The 23,153-nt window shown below is 41.3% G+C and overlaps 1 protein-coding gene across 1 annotated transcript; it reads right to left on the minus strand.

The window, feature by feature from the left end:
* Positions 1-685: 685 nt before the first annotated feature.
* Positions 686-19,922, minus strand: LOC138126261 (octopamine receptor beta-1R-like). Its single transcript, XM_069041977.1, has 4 exons — positions 19,834-19,922; positions 18,781-19,573; positions 4,601-4,819; positions 686-3,461 (listed from the first exon to the last, which is right to left on the minus strand). Exons 2-4 carry the CDS (start codon positions 19,548-19,550, stop codon positions 3,092-3,094), a joined length of 1,359 nt encoding a protein of 452 aa, XP_068898078.1. The 5' UTR covers positions 19,551-19,573; positions 19,834-19,922; the 3' UTR covers positions 686-3,091.
* Positions 19,923-23,153: the final 3,231 nt, after the last annotated feature.

Here is a 23,153-nt window from a genome sequence, read left to right on the forward strand (position 1 = left end):
GATTAAAATATTAATACGGGCACGTCCTCCAAGTTTCCGAGCTCCGGCTCGCCAAACTCCTCGGACAGGTATTATGCCACTAAATCATAACGCAAAGCCCATAATGATGTTCGCATGCTACCCAGACCCACCACCTTGAGCCCGATATTTTGTCACGCGTGACCTTACCCCCGACGACGCTTTCCAGTCAAGTGCAACGTTTTCACGAATTACCTCGACTTGCTATACGCACTCACTCCTCTATTTGACAACCAAATCAACCGTGACGAGACCGTTTGATCTTCCACAAACTTTAATTGCTCGGCGGAACTTGATTGACGCTTCGGCAATATACCCTCACGAGTTTTTCTTCCTGTTTTAATTGCACGAGCGCCGCCGTCTACCTTCCAGGTGTATTTAGTTTGGGAATCTCATAATGCGAGGATGTGCTCCGACTAAGCCGCCTGTACATACGACCGACTCGTGCAACATTATGTATTTAGTCTTACAACAGAAAATCTATACCACCAACTTTGGAAAATTACAGATTCGGAGAGCTTGACGTTTACACTTTTTAACAAAAGCTGCTCGAACGAACAACTCTCAAGTTTCTCCCAAAAATAAATCAAGTTATGAAGCAACGTACAGGGTGAGCGAAACTCGATGTAAAAGAGAAGGAAAGACGATAGAAAAAATCTGAAAAGAGGTTCTTAAATGGGATTGAGTAAGGTCCATTTTAAACCAAATTTTTTTTTTTTTTTACAAATATGCTTATCATTTTTTAACGGAAAAAGATAGCAAATTTTTTTCTTTACAAAATTTGTTCAGAAAAATTAGCTCTTTTTAAATGTGCCAAAATATAGGTATGTTTCTAGGAAAAAAAAATGACGAATCGAGTTTCGCTCACCCTGTACAACTCAAGTTATGAAGCAACGTACAAGGTGAGCGAAACTCGATGTAAAAGAGAAGGAAAGACGATAGAAAAAATCTGAAAAGAGGTTCTTAAATGCGATCGAGTAAGGTCCATTTTAAACCAAATTTGCATATTTTTACATATTTGGAAACTGAAGTAATGACGTCATCGAATTTTTTTTTTGCAGAACATACCTATATTTTGGCATATTTAAAAAGAGCTAATTTTTCTGAACAAATTTTGTAAAGAAAAAAATTTGCTATCTAGTTTAAATCGTGACGATTGCGAATTTTTGATAATACTTTTTTTTTACAAATTTGCTTATAATTTTTTAACGGAAAAAAATAGCAAATTTGTTTCTTTACAAAATTTAGCTCTTTTTAAATGTGCCAAAATATAGGCATCTTTCTAGAAAAAAAAAAAATTGATGAATCGAGTTTCGCTCACCCTGTACCGGGTGAGTGAAGTTTTACGGCCCGAGCGAAAACACGCACTTCTAGTCAATTTAAAATTCTCAAAAAATTCAGGCATGATTGTGTATCACTGTAGAACAGTCTGTAAAAATTTCAAAATTTTTAATGAAATGAGAGTCCTTTCAAACATTTAGGAAAAATTTGGTGTTATTGAAATCATGAAATGTTTTTGAAATAAATGGGATTTGATATTAAAGTGCAAAATTTAGCTAATGATTTATTATTAAATTGGGCGGTCAGTTCCACAAAAGAAGTTGACGTAGGTTGTTTATGGTACGCTTTAGGGACTTAAGAATGACTAGAAAAGTGGTCAACAGATGTTTCCCAACAATGAGATATTTATTTATGACACTGCAGTTGTAAATCTTGATCATTTTTCGCTCTTAATGTTAAAATTGGAATAATTCAAAAACGAATAATTATCTTTTGATGCGAATTTCATAAATGTGTTCTTTGAATTAATTGTGAATTAAGAGCGTGTACGAAAAAAAAATTTTTTTTACTCAAAATCAATTTTTTTAATTTTATGACTATGAAGTCTTATATCAAGGGAATGTAATTTTTGCTAATTTTTTAATAGGGTTAATCGTGCGGGCGGTAAAACTTCACTCACCCGGTACAACAGCGTCCCATCCAAATGTTGCCCGTGACCAATCTTGCTTAACTTCTCTGATCCTATGATAGTTGGCGCTTTGGGAAAGCTCCTCGAAGCAACTGAAGGAATTTATCTCACAAAATACCCAATTTGGCCGGTGTGTGCGATAATATTTGCAGACGAGCTTTGGAGATTAGGGGAGCTTTGTGTAATTAATCTCCTGCTCCCACTGGCCGGATTTTTTCCCGCGTTAAGCACTTTCGCCAAAGGTGAAAAACCGCGCTTTCTGCGGGGGTGTTGTCGTAAGACTGGTTGTTGTTTGTTGGAGCGTCGGTGGTTGGCCTCCACGTGCTTTTGGTATGCTAATACAGCCATTATGAATGTAACTCGCTCGGTAAAATAGACTGCTTAATGGATCCCCGGTTTTGAAGCACCACTTACCGTTCCACCCCCGAGTCTCGAAACTAGCGACCGGAGGCCGAAACAATTTTTATTTCGTAGTAACATCTCCCGTCCAGAAATTCGCCGGAAAGTGACAAATGATCAAGGGCGAGTCAGCTTGAGCTTCTGGTGCGGATATTGTAATTTTTTAATATCGCAGAGTTGCGTTAAAACGTGAATTTTCAGCACAACTTTGTCTCTGAAACGGGTGAAAAAATTGTAATTTTCGCAGGGGGAAAATGTAAATTTGTGAAGCAGGCGGAATCGTAAACAACTGTAGAGTCGCTTAATTGTATTATGTCGAAGTACTTAATATCGCATTACAGCGTCTTGGCTGTTTTGTTACAGTTAGACGGTGAGGCGTTCAAAATCGGAGATTGAATTTCAAAACAATCCGACTTGATGAGGACGGGGGTGGGTCCTTTTATTAATAACCAATCGTGACCGAGCTTGCCGCAGAAGAAACTAATAATCACGCCATTCTGCTTGTCCCAAACATGAACGATCGTATACTGAAGATGATAGTCTCGCGTTATCGATTTATTGACTGGTTCCGGAAGAAGTGCATGGACGCCTCGAGCATCCCAACGATTGTAAATTGGACGAACGCGCAGCAAAGAACCCAATTAAAACCAGGCGTCCGTGCACCGGATACTTCTTTGATATGTCGAAAAAAAATCCTCGCTAAGCTTAGATAGCATCCTCGCTTTGCAAATTAATTATTTCACCTTCCGAGATGTTGTAGCTGAACCTCTGCACCATCCCTTCGACTCGCAAGTCAGTCCGGAGGTGGTTATTAACGTGGAGCTCGCTCGAGGCGTTGCTGTAATTCACCTGATGATCGCCCCTTGACCTCGGCCACTTCCAGCACACCAGCTTCGAACTTACTTGACAGCAACTCTGCAGGGTCTTCTTGAAAGCCACCCGGAACTCCCGGTTGAAGTAGGCGTAGATTAGCGGGTTCAGGGCCGAGTTGAAGTAGCCGATCCAGAAAACGAGAGTGATCACTGAGGGGGGACTGTAGCAACGTTTCGACCCGCACAGGGACGTTATCACGTACCTAAAAAAATTCACTCAGTTTAAACCCTCTGTAGGCGTTGGAAAAATTAAAACGTTTAGAACAGTGTAAAGTTTGAATTTCCCGCCGTTTATGTTTAATTGAACATCTTTGTTTTCAGCAAAGGTTGCCGATAGCTATTTGCTTCGAGAATAGGAATCGTTAAGATATTCTATTTTTAATGTAAAACATTGCACAAAGAAAAAAAGAAAGAATTTTTTGGCGCTAAATTTTAGGTTAGCTGTCAACATGCTCCAGTTAATCTACGCTTTAAAAAAGCACAACAATTGAAGGTTTCCAACGCCTTCCCAGCCTAGGATTTCATTTGAACGCGCGATAGTTTTAGCAACTGTTGTGGGAGGAATGATTTCTCTTGGGCTGTTTGAGGCAGTTACTCTGTGGGAGTCGCACGCCACTGGCGTCTCAAGTTTCGGCATTAGTCGAACTTTGGGTAGGATGATTTGCTAACTCCCTTGTAATTCAATCGGGTAATGCACCGACGTTACAGAAATTGCATTATCGCAGGTTGCAGAGGTCCTCGCGTCAAGAGCTTTCGTTGAAAATTCGCCGAGGATTTGAATTAGAGAAATATTTTTAATTCCGACAGGCATTAGAAGAATAATTACTTCGCAAAGATTAATGGCTTTGGGATTTTAAATTTTAACTTTTAAAGCAATATCCTGATGAATCCTGAAAAGATGGCGGAATAAAGTGAAAGGTGGTAGCCAAATCCATAGATTTCCTCCAGATATTTTCATTTTTATTCGATGCTCTTGGAAATTGGAATTGTTAAGTTGTCGGTGCGTTACGCAATCGGAATTACTCGGATTTGGAATCTAGTCGTAATTACACAGAACTGTAGGATTTCGTGAAATTTAATTCCCTTTTATCTCATTTTGCAACATTATAGTCTCGCCATCAAAATCTGTCTAAATAATAGTGCTCATTACTTTGATGGCTCCTTTTCGAAATTGAAAAGCCTGAGAGACACCCACGTGCTTTAGAATGATTAAAATGAAAGCGGGGGAGTCAGTTGTGACGCAAATTTTTTAATTTATTTTTTGGAAGTTGCAAAAAAGAAAGCCAGTGGGATGACACATGTCGACGTGATTTCATTAGTTTTTTTTATTTTGGAGGCTTACCAGAGGAAAAAGGGAAGCCAGCAGGCCAGGAAGGCCGACACGATGATCCCGAGCGTCCTGGCGGCCTTGCGTTCGCGCTTCATCTTGCTGCTGGTGCCGGGGTCGGGGGCCTTTTCGGTGGCGAGTCCTCCGTCGACTGATTGGCGCAGCGACGTCAGTCCCGCCGAAATCCCGTTGATTTGGAGGTGTTTGTTGAGCAGGGCCGCCGCCACTTTGCTCCTGGAAAAGGAGGAAAACATCCAGTCGAATTTATTGCCGGTAAACATACGACAAGGGTAAACTGGCGCAAATCTATCTCTCGATATAGGGTGCGTTTCTTTTTAAAACAAAACAGGGACGCGCTCCGGCAAATTCGGGATAATCCATATTTCCCTTTGACAAAGGAATCGCGTTTTTCGAACGTAGGTGGCGGAATCAGAAATATATTATTCAATATTCGCGACGGTTCTCATTATCATAAACGTACCTGTGCACAGATTTATTCGGGACGGCTTTGTTCGCGAGTTGATTTCCTCTTAGTTTGGATTTTTCAGGCTCTAAATAAATTAAATCCGCAAACGAGAAAGTTAATTCAATTACTCTAACAATACTCGAGCTATTATTATTATTGTTATCGAGCGTAGGAGGAGCCCTTTCATAATAAATTACATATCCGACAAGGGGGATGACAGTGAAACCGGTCAAGGATTCGCTTCAAAAAAGCTGCTAAAGCTCTCACAGTAACGAAATTAAAATCCCAAACAGGCCTTTTACAAATCGATCTTCCATACCTGTCGCCGCTCAAAAATCCGTTTAGGGTACAGCGATTCGCACTTAACCTCAAGTAACATACGTGTTGCCTAATTTGAACAAATATTGGACGAGCTTGCAGGAATATTCATCACGTCTGGGCTTTTGTATGTGCTCTGAATAGCGGGAGGTGATATGACGGACGTATTAGAAAGGTTGTGCAAAGCTGGTCAAAATACTAAACAATCGTCTCCACCAGAAACAACGTTTGTACATTAAGTCCGCTACATATTTATCACCAGTGTGGGTCTAGTTTAAGATTCAGCGGATATTTTCTGTTGACAGTTAAAAGACCTATCAAAACGACGACGAATAAATATAAGTTGTTATTTAAAAAAATTGACGATGACGTCATAACTTTGATAAGAAACACTCTGTATAAAAAAATAATAAACGTGAAATTCAAATTAAAAATCGACCTATTTTTGTTCTTTTTTCAAAACTCAACAGTTTATGATTTATCGAATTGTTGCGTTATTTTTGCCCCTCACTGTATATTTGTTGTCACGTTGTCACGAGTATTTTTGGCGATATTTAACAAAACAAGAGATGTAAACAAAATGAATGTGGGATCCTAGTAGGCGTTGAAAGTTTGCCGACTCTTTCACCAGCAATCGAATAATGTTAGTCTGATTTACGATATGCAACCCTCAGAACAAATTGGTTTTACTGGTTGCCTAGCTTGACAAAATTGATGCTTTACAAAAGAAATGAAATAAAAATAAAATAATGAAATAGGTCTCAACACTTTCAACAAATTACGTATTTATTGAACACTTAAGAAGGAGGTAAATAACATCAGCGATTCAGTTAAAAAAGTATCAATGAAAATTAAAGAAATGGTTCGAAGTGTCCTCCATTTTGCTCCGAGCATCTTACTTATTTTAAATTCAAATTCCAGAGCCATCTGCGATCCCACACTATTTTATAGACAATCTGTATAACAACAGCAATATGCATTTGAATTTTACCCCACCTACAGTAATTTTCACAACTTCAACAATTTTTAAAAATGTTATGAGTATTTCTACCGATTTGTAGCGGCTTTTTACTCCTAGAATTAGTAGTGCAGACAAAATTTAATCCGATTGGACCGATACAATAAAAATGGTAGTTTTTTGAAAAGCTCATCGCGTGAACGCGTGTTTTTATCGGCCATTATCCCACGAAATTCACTTCGCAGCGACGTGCTGTGGCATTTTTATTTTTGTCTCATTTCAATAATGGAACTGGTGATTCGACACCAAAAGCCGAAGAAATTTTGTGGGGTAAGAGGAGAAGTTGGTGGTGCGTCAGGTGAGGACCATTACGATCTCAAGACGTAAGATGCTTATTGCTCGTGCATATTTTACGGTCGCCGGCATGATTAATTTAATGACTTGAGTGCTCGTCCTTAATGAGGGGACCGTTAAGACCGAAGTATTCATGTGTCTTAATTAGGATAGCGAGTTTTTTCTCGTTTTCGAAAAGGTCGGGAGGGTGAGCATTAATTGCCTCCACCCGTCCGTGAAAATCCCTATCAGACACTCCGATTGGCAACAGCAGCGTTCCCATCAAAACAATGAGTTAATTAATGTTTTAACTGTTTTTATACAGATACAGATCGCATTGTTTACTAATGATGTCGCGGGGTCTCCTACTCAAAATGATTAATGATAATCTGACGCCGGCGGACTGAAAGCTCGTTTGTGATATCGCCCCCGTCTAAATTAAATCAATGTGAGGGGGAAATCAGACGGAAACGCGTCTTTTTCCCTAGTTTGTTTAAAAAATAACGAGCTTCCGCGCAACACCTGCTCGGAATTTAATACCGAGTTACCGGAAGTCGCAAGTTTTAATCACATCCGTCGTGTGGATACATCGAAAGCCCATTTGATGACCGCCGGTGCGACACCTGAAAGCACTCCGCGAATATTTCAGCCTCCCGAAGATTGTTTCATCGGCGGCGACAGATGCTGCAGAATCGTCGGCCGGAACAGCTGCACCTATCCGAGCTTTCAGCAGCTTTCAAAATTAATTATAATCCGAAATCGGCGACGATAGCTCTTAAACGGAACCCCCCGGACGGTTTCCGGTCGATTTGCAAACATTCGCACGACACATTGCCGTTTTTGCGGGACTGGAAACGGCTCGTTTCCCAAACGCTCTCATAAAACGGTCGTTGACGCGTTATTTATGGTTTGTCCATCATCGCAACAGGCTTAAAATGGTTTTTAAAACGGTGGAATAGGGCTTCCGGAGGATGATGCTCCGCACCTGACACCATTTGCATTTTGAAAGCACCCGGAATTGAGCTTCGAGCGCCGTTCCGGCCCTACGCTGCACAGTTATTGACACTGTTCCGGTAATGCAATTCTGGATCGAGATTTTCCGGTCACTTGAACGGAACTTGCATTTACCCAAGATGGGATCTGTCGTCTGGGGATGACGTACAGTCTCGTCTAAAAAATCACGAGATTAGCCGTCTCTGATAAAATATCTGAAGAAGCTCCAGTCCTATATATAAAGTTGCTGGCGCGTATGCTTACATGTTCTGGATAAACTCGACAACCGCTCGACCGATTTTCAAAATTCTTTCACTTTTGGATAGCCAGGTTCGTCAGTAGTAACATTAGATATGTAACACCATATCAAGAAAGCAAGCTGAGCGAGGAAATAAGCAACTCACTAACAAAAAATCTACGTGAGCGAAACCAATTACATAATATTGCGGTGAGTTATATTGTATAGGATGAGTTGAATTCAGGCATAGGGAAAATTCGGGTCATAGACCACAATTGTTGGTGTGGGAGCCAAAAATAGCCCAAAATATGATTTTTTTGGTTTTTGTGAATTTCTCTTAAACGGAAAAAGCGAGGTAAAATTTTTTCGGCACAAAAGAAGCGCATTGAAAAGAGGAATCCAGCGGTGTAGAATTCATTGTCATATTATGTTTAATAAGGAAGCTATGTTTGCATTATGAAGAACCTGATGTTTTTGTAGTTTCACTATTCTTAGCATAATAATTAAAGATAGCCACAATGTGTAATTGTATTTAAAAAAAAACATCTATCCACACCAAGGCATTCAAGAATGTAGATGATTTATTAAGATATCATTTATGTTGGAGGTCTTGGATTTTCTCATGGGCTATGAGTCATTTCTGCGACGAATATCGGTCTCAAGTAGGCGTTACAAACCGACCGGAAAACATCGTCATTCTTTACGTTAGTGTCGTCTCTCTCTCGCGTGTAAAGTAGTCGACGTTTTCATTTACAGATTTTTTGCTGGTTTATCGCTCCGCCTTCGCGCAGATATTTCCAAGGTCAGAGCCCATGAGAGAATCCAACACCTCTACTAAAGAGATATTTCTCGAAACTAGACTACCGTTGGGGGTGTTGTAAAATAAGTTACAACAAATTTGTATTAAGAGAACATCCTATTTCAATTACTGGAAAGAACTGTTCGCAGGAAGTTGCTGAAGCTTCTCGTTTAACCGTGATATGCTTGGAGCAAGTATTTTTTATATTCCATTATAACCTCGCTGTTTTGCAACGCAACATGAAAAATTTGAAATATTTTTCATCGTTCGCCACAAAGAACTTATTCCTCGTCGAAAACGATCGTAAAAAAATGTTGCTAGTTTTCGTAGCGATTCTGTTGTGCTTTCTTTGATCAAATCCAAGAAATGTTTTGCCAGAACATTTCAAATCTATTTAAATTTAGTCGCTAATGTGTTTTCCCGTAGTTTTTGTGCTTTTAATTGTATAAAAACGTCGCCCTATTTTTGTCAGAATATGATACTTTACTTTCATTTTGTGGAAGTCGCGATTCTCGGCTCGCGTGACAAATGACATCTTTCTTTGTAGTTGAGTTCCACCATCCACAAAGCTTTTTCGCAAAGCTCTAGACAATTTTACGCAAAATTCGTTGTTGTGTTATTGACAAGTTGCAGTGCCGAGATCAGCTAAATATAGACGAAAGTTTTTCCAAATAGTTCGGACCCTCTGTTGTGGCATGACAGCAAGACGGTTGTTACTTTTGTACTTATGACAGTATTGTTCGGTTTGTATTGAAAAGGAAGTAAAGTTTGTGTAAGTCGACGTCCGAGCTCAGATAACCGATGGAGCAGCTCGAATTGATTTATGGCTGTATTCTCGTGCATTTTTAGGATTCCGCCGTATGAAATTGCAACATTCCATTCCGGCTCGACACCTGAGTCTGCCCTTAACGACGTTCGAAACGTCGTCGCTCATTAAAAGATGCTTCGCGTCCATTACGCCAAATTGCCTCCGTTTATATTGTGTGGACGCACATAACCTTATTAATTACCCAAATTTAGTTATATTTGGGGCGGTTGAACCAGACTCAATTAGCATGTTCCAAAGAAGGATAATTAAATTAATTATAATTGTGCGACTTGCCCATTCGCCCTTGTTATAATAACTCCGCAATTAAATTAACTTTAATAATGAGAACGCGCCGTACTGGAGGCGGAGCAAGCTTTGGATTCTTTCCAGTTCAAATTGAAGTTTTGTCCTGACAGGAGAAAAAATTTGTTCGTGGTGAAAATCAAGCGAGGTCCTTGCAGAGTGCAGCAGAATGTGGTCCAAACTGAGTAAATTATTAATCCCGAAGAGTGCTCAGGGGGCGTTCTCCCCTACGAAGCAAGACATCGGAGTGGTGGCGACAGCTTTGGTCACGTCCTGCGCTTTCGTCTCCTACTACCTGTTCACGTCCAAGAACTAGACAAAATGTAACAGTACCGTCGACATGTTTTAATTAAATTCTCGTTTTGGGTCCAGGTGGATTATTTTAATTTATTTGGGCGCCTCAATTACAGAATTAGTCATAAACGGAGTCCAGTCGGGGTCCTTGAATATTTAATGCGCTAAACCGGGACTGACCGTTATTTGACGTAATTAACAAACACAAGATGTTGTTATTGCAGAGTTGCCAACCCTATAATTTAATTAAACAAAACCCCCACACCGATCCTCGTTAAGTTCCAGCGATAAATCATTAAGGGGGCCGTGCAGGTGAATTTTTCCTTGGGAAAAATGGATGTGTCGGGAAAATGGAAGTTTCCACCGGGTTAAGTTTTAATGAAGTTTTCGGCAAGTCGCCGATTTTCTTCGCCCGGGTTTAATGGAAAAGTACACTTAAACGCTCATAATTAGGTGTATAATTGTTGCTCCACCTCCCTTAATTAATTGGCGCTTTCGAGATGATCAGCCGGGATTGATCCCGTTTGTCCCCGGGTCCCTCGGGACTGGGAAAAATGCAGTCGAGCAGCTTCACGACAAAAATGTAATTCTTGATGGAATTCCCGTCTCGGGTATATCAAAAATGTCTCGTGTTCCACATTATTAAAGTTGAACGTATTCATTTCCCCGGTGTGCTCAGGAGTAGACTAATTTGTCAACTGTGACACGCGAGAGGCGTTGAAAGTAGGCATAACAAGACCGCAGCTGGAGTGCCGAGGTCTAGGATTAGAGATGTATCTCGAGAACACAGTTGACCAAGCACACGAGCACCCACACTTCTTTAGATTTACTGCGGTGGGATTGTTCGGTCATCTGCAGACGACTTCTCCGGGATATTCAGGTGAGAGCAGGAGGATGACCCGGGGGGAGTTCCTTTATCGCCGTCACGGTAATTGAAAAGGAAAACATACACCCAAGGACACAAGCCACGACCAAAAAGTTCACTCCCGCAGAGATTTCATTTGAAATGTTAAAGTTGACGCACTCCACCTCCGCATTCTTCTCTCAGTTTTGGGTTTTCATGATTTCCGTACGTTTCCGCATGTATTTCCTCACGGTGGGTCGCTTCGCGAGTCGAGATCACCCGGTTGACTGTATGTCTGGTTGCCTACGCGCCAGAACTAGTTGAAGTGGTCAAGACCGCAGCTTTTTTGTGTCTTCCAGTGTAGACCACATTTTATCGGAAAAGCAAACAATCCGTGGATAAATTCCCCGAAACAGGATCGTCACGCGAATTTCCGCTTCCCGTCGAGAAACGCTAATGCCTTTCATCAGCGTTTTTCGCACTGAATTACGCTGTCATATCCTCATGCATTATGGAGGTACGCGTGATACCAGATGTTTAATTCAGCGTTTACACTTGGAATCACCACCTCCACGTCGATCTGACGTTTGCTATGCTCGAATGAATTAATTATAAATTGGGAGAACTCCAGGGAAGAGAAGAGCGAGGAAAAAGACGAAGAAATGGCACGGCATCGATCGCTTTGTTTTTCGGTTAACTATGGAGTGTAGGGAGTCACTCCAGGTTGGCTTGCATACGCTCCATCGAACAACATAAATAATGAAGGAAGACAAGCCGGATCGGAGGATTCATTAGGCGCCCCGCGTTGGGCGCCGTCGTCTGAGTGTGGCCGGAGAGCAAATAAAGGGCGAGGATTGGTAAACTAAACAGGCGGAGGTAAAAACAAGGCGCAAGATCTGGCGGAAACGCCACCTGGTGTTTAATTTGTTGCGCCCCGTTCGGGCGCCAAAGCGCGCCGCCCCTCCCCGCGAGGTATGTTTATGAGATTTATGCGAAATTAACTCTTAAATCCACTTAGTCGCAAGTTCTGCGTGTGTTGGCGTGGCTTTCGCAAAGAAATAAAGCAATCTCATCAAAGCTCCCGTTTTAAAAATACATTACGCCAAGAGAAAATAACAAAGTGCCGTCTAATATTTCTGCGTCGCCGATTCTACTCGTTTAACGCGGTGCGACTTGGTATTCAGTGGAGTTTTTCAATTAATCTCCAACAAAACGAATCAAACGGGGAAGTCGCAGTTTTCCCCGACGATACACCTTTTATCTGCGCATTCGACAGGGAATGTTGTCGTGCCGGAAAATTTATCGCCGACATGTGGGCGAGTGGCTTTTGTTTAAAACAATGGACCGATACTAGGTCATCAACTTGAATATTGCTGATTTTAGATGAGAGGGTCAAAAACGCCTTATCGATCCGCAAAAACGGAAATCCTTCTCGGGGGGCTTTCGCAGACGAGCGGGGAGGTCGTTGCACGTCGGGGGCGGCAGATCCCGCCGAAATTCGCCTCGTAAATATGCATCAAGCAACAGCCGAGGGTGCAGGTGAACGCCGAAATGGAGATTCGGAGGCAGCCCCAAATACGATTTTTTATGCGAAATTGAACATCAATTTTTTTTTTGTTTTATTTTATTTATTTCGCGTCCGTGCCGTTTAATCTTCCTTTGAGTATTCAAAGCGACACGAACTCCTTTTTCCAGCAAATATTGAAACGGAGTTTCGGTTGATGATTAATGGAGTTCTGAGACAGTGCCGGTGTTAAACTCTTCTTGATCAATATTTGAAGTTGCGTAAGTTGTACACATTTTTAATTGGGTCCACAACTCACAAAACAGTTATTTGTACAGGGATGCGAAATCGTCATTTGACGTACCGAGAGAAAAATTGTCGCCGAGGCCGCTTCGGCCGAGGCAAGACAATCTCAAGGTCGTCAAAGGATTTCGCAGCCACAACATTTTGATCAATATTTGAAGTTGCGTAAGTTATCCACATTTTTAATTGGGTCCAAAACCCAATTATTTCATCCCTGGGGGAACAATAAAAAAGGATGGGGGTGTTGCAACATTGATGCTGCATCTTTGATCGGGTTGCTGCGGTCGGGAGGGTTTTAGTGTTTGGTGCAGCGGGCCTTAGGTCGCAAAATCTGTTGAATTATTAGTGGAATGGCGGCGAAAGTTGTACTTTCAATAGAATCTCGATTGAAATTTGTCGGAAGGTTAAGGGTAACGAGTGTTAATGAAGCACGAGGTGAATGGCGAAGAAAGTTCGCCGTATGAATATTGTCGAGTTATAAAGTCGTGAAAATGTTTTATTCAGTGGATGGTAATGTATACGAATTTTTAAATTAGCGCGGGATTTGAATTATTAATGCTCGATAACGTGGCCGAACAATCCGATAAAAAATCGCCGCTAATTCGGGCCCGGGGTCACGTCTCCGCCATTTTGACATTTGAAAAACCCCGATCAGATCCTTGCAACATCCAGCTTCGATGAAAATCGCGTTTTAATCCGTCGCATTGTTATGAGTTTTTTTGTACGAATTTAATTAAACAAAAATCCAATTTCTTTTCATTTGCAGACATTTCGCAATACTTTTTAATAAAACCGTATCGGCATTAATAAGTTTTTTCTTGGGGAGTAGATCAGTCGAGATTTCTCCGTATTCATTTAGCCGCGGGATACGCTGCATTTTCACATGGGTTTTAAATCCGTGATAAAAAGGGAAAGCCCTATTTAAAATGTAAATTAACAGCCGCGTTAATAATTGCCGTTAACAACGTGAACCTGCGGTTTTAATAAACCGACGAGAAAAAGACAAACGTGAGTTATTGGAAATTTTAATTAAAACCACACCCGCGGGGTGATTCGATTCGCACCCTCGAAAACCTGGTGCATCGCCGGAAACATCACCCTTACAAATTTCAATTTTTTGTTGCCACCTGTCTTTTACATAGACTCGCCGTTAATTAACAAGTTCGGGTGCAAAAAACCCACGTCTCGACTGGAAAAGGCGATTATTTTAGGGAGCAAGAAGCCAGACGGATCCCGAGGATTAAATTATGTTGATACAGTCGATGGTCGGTCCCTTGATCCTGCACCACTTGCACCGAATGGAACCGATTCGAATTTGTACGAATCCGACGTCGAGTTTACCTTACGCCTGCATGTTTTGCTAAAGGGTTTTTGTGATGAGCCGAAGCGAATTCGGGTTTTGTTAACTTGGCGATGTGCTTTTACACTGCAGAGAGAGGGTCGCTCTGGGGGTACAGTTTTTATGTTTATTTTGCGAAATGTTTCACAGGAAATGTCTCGCTAACACGAAAGAGTTCCACCAGAGCGACGTCTCGGGGTATCTAAATACCTCAACTACTCTCAAAATTCCTACATACCTACACAAATGGAAAAACTCTGTATTTTTTTGCGTTTAGAAGTCTGCATTACCGGCCGTATTGTTGGTTGCCTACCGCATCAATATTAATGGCGCGTGGGCAACCAAAGAAACAAGCCCAAATATTTTAGTTGGTTTAACTAGCCAACTGGAAACTGGACGGTTCAATTAAAATAGCAGTGGTCCCCGGATGAATAATTCAAAACGCAGAGTTATGATAACAACAATTTATTGGTCGACAGTGCAGTAATGAGAGTGAGTGTTTAGATATTAAAATGTTTCAATGGGAAATTCAATTTCGTCGGAAAATTGTTTTCGATTTCGAGTTGAAAGAAAGTCGAAGGAGGGGAACGTATTGAACTTCAAAATGGTGGCAATTAGCAGTTCTGGTAATGGATTTTCGCAATTATTTGTCGAGCCAGTCACAAAAAGTAAAAATATTGATAATAGCTATTTTCAATACAAGTGAGCAAAGTAGTGCATTTAATCACGAGTGCGGAAGTTGGGCGTCTGAGCCGAAGGTGAGGACCCCAACCATGAAATAGAGTCGCGGAATCGAAATTTCGGGCAGCATTTTTTTGTCACTGTTTGAGAGTTAATGGCGATAAGTGTATTTAAATCATCGCTGCCTGCCCCTTATTAACATTACACTTTGCCCACTAGTGAGAAAATATTTTTTCCTCACTAGTGATTCAATTGCGTATTTTCAGTGAGCAAAGACCACTGAAATTCAATGATCATGGAAAAATATGATATTTACATTTCATTTTTATTGATCGCACGAAAGATAGCGATAAGGACAATTATATTCGTCGTAAAAAATAATTGTATTTTTCCGTGTGGCGGCTCGACCGGGGCCGAATCACGTGGAGCGGTTGCTTTATCATCTGGCGGTTCGTTCCGGAGCCATTTACGTCCGATTTTGGGTAGATGAGGCCATCGTTTAATAATTTAGCCCCGACCGGAGCTTTATTGCGCAATTAATCCAGAGTCCGCGATGGTTCTCATCACGCCGAATTGAATGGAGCAGATGGATGAATAGTGGACCCGTAGAGGGACTCAGTTTGCAGCAAAAATAGTTATATGCTGGTATGCACTGTTGGGCCACGAGGGAACTAACAAGCACAGTTTACACCCGATGAATATCAAAGGCTGTAGCCTGCATGGCTCTCGAACGCGATGTTTGCACAGATATTAGGACCGAACAAACTTACATAGCCATTCAAGATTACAACTCTTATTACATGGAAGAGTTCGAGTGAAGACCGGCTAAAAGTCGACTTCCTCGATGGATTAATGGAGGAGGCAATTAGATCGATCGGGATAGTGTAATGCAAGAGCGAATTGTCGAAGGAAGCCACGTCGAATGCTGAGGAATCGTCCGAGTTCTGCCGGATTCGGCAGAAAAAATATTGCTCGGGAAAGTTTCGTCCCGGAGGCGACAAATAATTTTCTTTATTTCCACACGGACTCGTTACGTCATGCTTCGTAAAGCTGTCGGTAGTAGAATCGAAGGATTTGTTTTGTGGAGTGATTGACGTTCCGTATTTGTTTTATGGAGAGATTAAGAATTCATGGGGAAAGTTTGTGTTATTAAGAGGACAGAACAAAGTAGAGAGACCATAAAAAATTAATGCCCTCGAAGGAGTTATCGGTCTTTAGTTTGTAAAAGAAACCGTAATGGCCTCGGGTTATTTGAACTTCTTGTTACAGGGAATCACCGCTTTATTGTTTTTATTAAAATGAAGCGGAGCCGCGAATGAAAATATTTGCTTTTCGGGGTTGAAAAATCTACATTTTCCAGCGTTTACACGAGAGGTTTTGCCGGCCGTTGTTGACACGGAATGTCCAAAAAAATCAAACAAGACGCAAAAATATTGGCTGCAGATGATCCGGCCCTCGGGCAAAAGCGGTATTGTCGCAACGCGGATCAAACGTTTTTTCCCGACGTTACTTTTCCGTATTGAATCAACCCAAAATCAACTATTCGCCCTGACGAGCGAGCTTTTGCATATTTTCGGTTATTGTTTGGGTCTGGGTTGTGCTGGAGAGCTTTCCCGTGGAAGCTGCGCCATTACCCGTAGGTGCGACATTCAGGCAATATTTTTCCGAGACATTCGGTTCGAAAAATAAATTTTCAATTTTTATACGCTAGTGTTTACGTAACTGGCTCGAGAGCCGTCGTCGGATCCCCTATTTAAATAAAACCCTCTCGTGATGGTTTTAATGTGAAATTCTCGAAGCAATCCTCCGAATTTCCCTCAAGACAAGACGTAATTGCTGACGTCACGGTATTTCTATCCGACCAAAGCCGCTCACAATCACGACTCCAATTAAATTACGGCCGGATCTGGATATTTACAAATTTGAAATTCAGCGAAAATCGACGCTCGGAAATCAATTGTGTCGAAGCTGTGCTTTCGGGGGGCAAATAAATGTAACTGGGACGATTACGACATATAAGTCGCAGGGGTGGTGTTTTTTCAAGGTCTTTGTTATGTCTGGTCGAGCAAAAATTCCTCTCTTCGTATTTCTTGTCCAGAAATATATTTAGTTTCGGAGATAATCTCACTTCTACGTGTCTTATCGATTACGTCCTCTTGACGAAAAATATATAAGTTTAGAGACAAAACCATCGGAGGGTAAAATATAAGTTATGGAATACCCCGAGGACTTGTAACCTTATTTCTGAAACGAATAGCTTTCTTTGCTCGAGTCAAGTGATCCAAACTAATATTTACTCGACTCCCGCCGATAATATTTAATAGTTCAACTGCAATTATTTCGGTAAACAGTTTAACAAACTAATTTGAGATGGCGCCAGGAGCTGTCGTTCCCCCCACCTAGCCGGCCCGCGCTCGTACATGGACCCGGGCCTCGCCGCTTCGGACTCTCCACATCAACTCGGAAATTAAGGGAAACTGAGCAGCTCGAGAGGGAGACGCCTTGATCATTTGCCAATGCGACGGTGAAATAACGACAGAGTAATGCGATTGCGATTCCGCGTGGAATTTATGGCTGGATTCGCAAACATAATGGCTGTTTCAACCTTTTTTAATCCGGTTGCTCCGCACAATGAAACATGTGTCGGCGATATCAACGGAATCGCTGTGTGATAACGCCGCCCCCGCGCCGAATTATGTGAGGAGGACGCGGTCGCAGTTTTAATTTGCGCGGATTACGCGATCTAAGACTGGCTTTATTTATTTTTTTTGTTGGGATTTTTGCACGGTCTCGCCCCCAGGGGACGGCGTGTGTCGGTCGAAATCGATACAGGTGGCGTTTTTTCTGCGCTGTTATTATTAATAGGCGAAATTCTAGTCGAGCAGTCGAGAAATAATTGACAAGTTTACAATAGGGGGGAGCTTCCGCTTTATGTTTCTCCACGAAGGAGTTTAATTACTCTTTGATCCGACAACGCAGCGGATGTCTATTCATGAATATTAATCTCTTGTATTGTTACTGTTGTCTTGTTCAACACGAGAGCCCCGGCTTGTTCGCTTGAATTGCAAAAGTGCAAGTTTTTCCCGCCGCCTCCGGAACTGCCCCCGACGATATAAATATAACATGAGTCGGTTTAATTTTCCGACTTGATGGCCGATGAATCGCCGACTGATTAAACCTGTTATTGTGGAAGCGTCGGCACGAGGAAATTGAGGCTTTCAATTTATAATACAATTAGCGATAATGAGGTATTGTTTTACAATAATTCCACTCGAGGCACAGGTAATTTATTGTAGACAAGTGTATCGCAGTCATTTTGAAGCCTCGCGCCGAGCCCCCTCGGGCTTTCCCATCCTCGCAATATCAAGCGTATTTTAATGTTGATTTTCAATAATTAGTTTTCTATATTTACACTCCGCCGGACCGGTTCGGATCAGCGTATTTGCTTTATTTTTGCCCGATCTGTAAACAAAACCGTTTTGCAACCAAGATCCAACACTCTTCGACACTTTTTTCAGAAATCTGTATTATCGGCGGTACTGTTGGTTGCCTACCCTAAGCATCTGAGACGTTCTCCTGTGAGTTCCAAAATCCCTACGTCTGCAGTATTCAATTTACCTTTTTGCATGAGGAATGCAGATATTGTGTTACTCATGATTGAAACATTACCATAACTCCCTCGAGGATCCACTCTCGGGGAATTACGCAATGTCGGTATGAATTTCCATCAAATTTACCAAACAGACTTATTGAGATGTTGAAGAGGCTAAAATTATGCGGCGAAATAAGAATTCGTTCTGTTTTCCGCGCCGCGTTTTATTAGCTTTCGATGGAAAATGCCAAAGAGACGTCACATCCAGCGCGAGGGAAATTCTCCCCGTGTCATTCAGATTCGAGTTTTTTAAACCTCCCACTTAGGAAAATGAAACGTAAATAATCTCTCGAAAAGAAAATTGTTCGAGTCGATGGAAAGGGGGTTTGTGGGGTGGATGGCCGGGAGGTGTATCGTCTTACCGGTAGAGCATCCTCTCCTGTCTGTCGGCCTCGACATAAATCCTGTAATACATGAATATCATGACCATTCCCGGGACCCAGAAGCTGACGCTCGAGGAGATCACGGAGTAGGCCCTGTTCACCGTGAAGGTGCATATGTAGGGATGCTTCCTCCTGAATTGGAGATGCTCGTCGGTGGTGTACCACTCCATGAAAATGGGCAGGAACGAGACCAGCGCCGGACTGCACCACACGACGGCCAGCATGAGGGCGAGCCTCGCGTTGGTCATGATCAAGGGGTAGTCCAAGGGTTGCACAATGGCGTAATACCTGTCCACACTGATGCAACACAAGTGTAAAATCGACGCCGTCGAGAAGTACACGTCGAGGGAATTCCACACGTCGCACATGAAATAGCCGAATATCCATCTACCGCCGGTGATCTCGACACTGAAGTTAAAGCACATCGCCCAGATGGCGACCAGCATGTCGGCCAGAGCTAAGCTCACGACGAAATAGTTGGTGATGACGCGGAGTTTGCGGTGGCGCATCACTGAAACTATCACTAGGAGGTTGCCGAACAGGGCTGCGATTATGATCAAAGCCATGACGGTGGTCTTGAGGGTAAGGAAGAAGCAGAGCAGCCACGACTCGGTCGACCATGTCGGCTGGAAACTGTAGACGTAGTTGTTGGATATGTGGATCGCGTCGGACGTTTCGTTCGGATTGTCTGTCGAGGTGTTGAGAGACGGCTGCGTCACCAGGTCCGTGGCGATGAGGATCTCGTTCATGGCGCCTTCATGGCCGAGGCATCCTGCAACAAGAGCCAGGTTCGGTGTCGCCCAACAGGTCGCGGTTTACGACCGATAAAAAGAAAGCCGGACAATTAAAACTTCATGGAGATCGCCCCAATGAAAATTTAATGGAAGCACTCCAAATATAGAAACTCCCGGTTATAAATATGTTAAAGCAGCAGCGCGCTGTCTCATTGATTTATGGTCGAAGAACGCTGCACCGATGAATAATTAAACTGTCGTGACGATTCTACTCCTGCAAGTTTTTTCTTGGACTTACGGTAAAATTAAGCTGTCACAGGGTCCCCACAATCGTGCGATCTCCTGCCGCGTTCCGGTCGCCGCCACCCGGAGGATGGTAGTTTTTGGTCGGCAACGCGCGTCAAACTGTGCTGTTTGGGGGTAACTCCGGAGCTTTTCGCGGCTTTGCGGCGAAGCAAGCGACCTCTTATGGAAAACGCGCTCCCACCTGAGCCGCGCTCGCTCGCTCATGATCTGTTACATTTTCCCTCATAATTCCGGAATAAAATCACGTTCGATTAAATTGACAGGCGGAGGAGGAAGCCGCCGTGACACGTTTCAACTTTTATTCCGGCGCGGCGACTCTTCCCCGAATCAAAACCGACATCTGCACCGGAGCTTTAACTCCGAATTGTTGGAGACCTTGCGCTTAATTATTACAAATCGGTAATCGTTACACGTAATGACGTGCGTGCGTTATGAATATACAATGTAATGTGTTTTTGATGGCACACGTCGTAATTTTATTAAAACATAAACCCCGAGAAATTTTATTAACACCCGAACTACCCCAACTGACGCCGTTAAAAAACAAATTCGTGAACGCGGGCTTTGGCGAAAATTGACAAATATAATTGTGAGAAGCATCGCGGAGCATTTTTGGATCGAGTTGCCATCTGTCACGAAGTCGACGAGAGCTTTTGCAGGATCCTGTCGAGGAGCTTTCGAGCGCGCACCGCCCTCGCTCGAGCGAAACGATAAACTCGATGCAGCAGGAAAGCTCGGAATGGCAGGAATCTGATCGTAGATAACCGCTCCACCGCATTATCAAAGCGCCGATAAGAATTTTATAGCTGGTTTATAATAATGTCCTCGTTTTAAACAAAACGAGTCTGCCCCGACGGTTTATGGGGCAGCTCAAATCGTAAAGTTTTATTTGTTTTTCTTTCTCTTAAAGAAACTTAAAAATGTTACGACCTTATTTTGATTTTTTTATTGAATGTGAATTTTATTTTTATGGTTACGACAGTTTGATCAAATTACTAGAATGGCATTTCTCATGACTACAAATATTTGATTTATTTAGAATATGAAATGACGGTATGAGTATCATTATCTGGGCTGTCTCTCGAGACAAATGTTATTACAAGAAACATTTTTTCTCTCTAAAATTTGTCACAAAAGCAGAAACGGAAATGTCATGTGAAATTTGCCAATTGAATAATTGCCAGAATGGTGGAGGTGCCGGGCGCTTTTACCCAGCAAAATAATATCCTAGGGACATTTTGGACTACATAAAATCTAAAATCATCATTGGGTAGATTCTGTTTTGCCAAATGACTCCAAAAAAGAACCAATTAGTATCTCTAATAAAATAAAAAAATCGAGATGGCCATGATTAATACACTTCAGTTGGCAGCACGTAAAAATTTAATTCAAATGTCATCAGATGTCATTAATTACAATAGTAATTGTCATTCCGGACTTTCAAGGCACTTACCAACAACTTGCCTTGATTATTTTGTTTTTCCAACGTGTTCAAAAACAGACCTGGCACAATTCCCGAATTAATGCAAGTAATTACTAATAAATGCAATTTAATTGATGTCCCGACTTTGCGAAGGTCATTTGAAAACTTGAAGCGAAGAGAGTAGCATTATGTTTGGAAGCTGAAGGCAGACATTTCGAACATTTACGCTAGTTCGTAAATACGATTGTAGCTCCTTATGATTCTTTTACGACAGGTCACCATAATGCACACCTTTATGAAAATCAAGATTTCAACGTTCTCAAAATTACTAACCTAACTTTTAAGACTGACATCTGATAATTGAAATTTTAACGAATTGCCAACTGAAATTTTTGGTCACAGCCAACTCTAATTTTTTTTCGATCTCACTGTATTGTGTCCCAGAAACAGACGTTCACAAAAATTTTATTTTATAAATTTCTCTCTTTCTTTAAATTAATGATTTTGAGAAATTTTCAAAAAGTTTCAAAGCAACAAGTTCTTAATTTTGTATTAATTTCTGAATTTTAAAAAATATATGAAAAAGAAAATACTCTTTAGGAACCAAAAAACAGGAGTGAGTCAGGAAATTGTTTTGCAATTATTTTTTATTACAACAAAATTTAGAATTTTATTTGTTGCGAAAAGAATGGAGGAATAAAATATTATATTTTTCTTGTGTCTTGGACTATATAAGATCTAAAACCACGGTTGCATAGATTTCATATTGAGACGTGACCCCACAATATTACCAGTTGGGATCTCCAATTTTAGTAAAAAATTTGACTATTTTACGTTCTTGCAAAAATGGTGGAGGCGCAGGGAAATTTTAAAATAACATTCAATGTTCTGGTTTCATTTTAATTAAATGAAAATTAAATATATTATTCTACAAGATTTGTTTTGATGAACATATTAAAGAAGGTGAATGCTTGATGTATCTCTTCTTGGTGGTGAAATATATTTGTATTTTCCTGTTATGAAATATTCAAATTTAAAATTTTCTCATTTTTAGCCAAGATCACATTATTCTTACAATTTATCGGAAAAAAATTTACTGAAAATATTTTTCTTTGAAGCGTTGACACATCAAAACTTTTAGTCGCCGAAAAAAAAATAATTTCTGATTTGCCATTTTGACGCATTGGCGTAAATTGTCGACCGTAGAATTGTTTCAGCAATGAGAATATTGTTTGTTTTGTATTTATATTTCTGTAGAAGAAAAATTGGCAAGAACTGTTGTTTGTCGAGGCATTATATTCGGGAGAATTCTTGGGGAAAAGTAAACAAACAAGTCCAGGAGCGGACTCTTCTGATTTAACAAACAATATATTTGCAGTATATTCTTTTATACATGACATGTAACACGAATGATAATTAGTTGATGACATTCGACATAAAACTTGTTACAAAATAGGCCTACAAGATTGTCTTTGCCTTTTATACAGTATACACCTAGACAACAAACTAATAAAAATATAAACATACAAAAGGAATTTATTGTTCTCTGCAGTTTATTGGTTTGTTAACGATGCGATCGTGAAGTGAACTCTTCGACAATTAAATGTCAATCCAGTTGAGCTTTCGGAGCTTTTCCGTCGTTACTGTGAGACACCGAAACGAAAATCAGCATATTTGAATTCGAAATCGTCTCTGGAGAAATTTTGTTTGTGTATCAATTTGGAACCGCTAACAATTTCCTCGGGTTTTTCTCCTGTCGAAATTACACGTATGAAAGGAGAAGATTTAATTTTTGATGAAGTCGGTGCGGTTTCGATTCCCAACAGTAACTTTTTATTCGCCGGCACAAATAAACGGGATGTTTTGAAAGAGTAGTTTTGAGCAAACGC

The sequence above is a fragment of the Tenebrio molitor genome, chromosome 3, assembly GCF_963966145.1.
Source record: "Tenebrio molitor chromosome 3, icTenMoli1.1, whole genome shotgun sequence".
NCBI lineage: Eukaryota > Metazoa > Arthropoda > Insecta > Coleoptera > Tenebrionidae > Tenebrio > Tenebrio molitor.

What these genes read in the sequence shown, in the direction of transcription:
- LOC138126261 (XM_069041977.1), bottom strand. Translation starts at nt 19,550, where the DNA reads ATGAACGAGATCCTCATCGCCACGGACCTGGTGACGCAGCCGTCTCTC. An exon ending in CAGGAGAGGATGCTCTACCG is followed by an intron (nt 4,820 to 18,780) that starts GTAAGACGATAC and finishes CTCCTTTTCCAG; the next exon opens with GAGCAAAGTGGCGGCGGCCC. An exon ending in TGGCTTCCCTTTTTCCTCTG is followed by an intron (nt 3,462 to 4,600) that starts GTAAGCCTCCAA and finishes GAATTTTTTTAG; the next exon opens with GTACGTGATAACGTCCCTGT.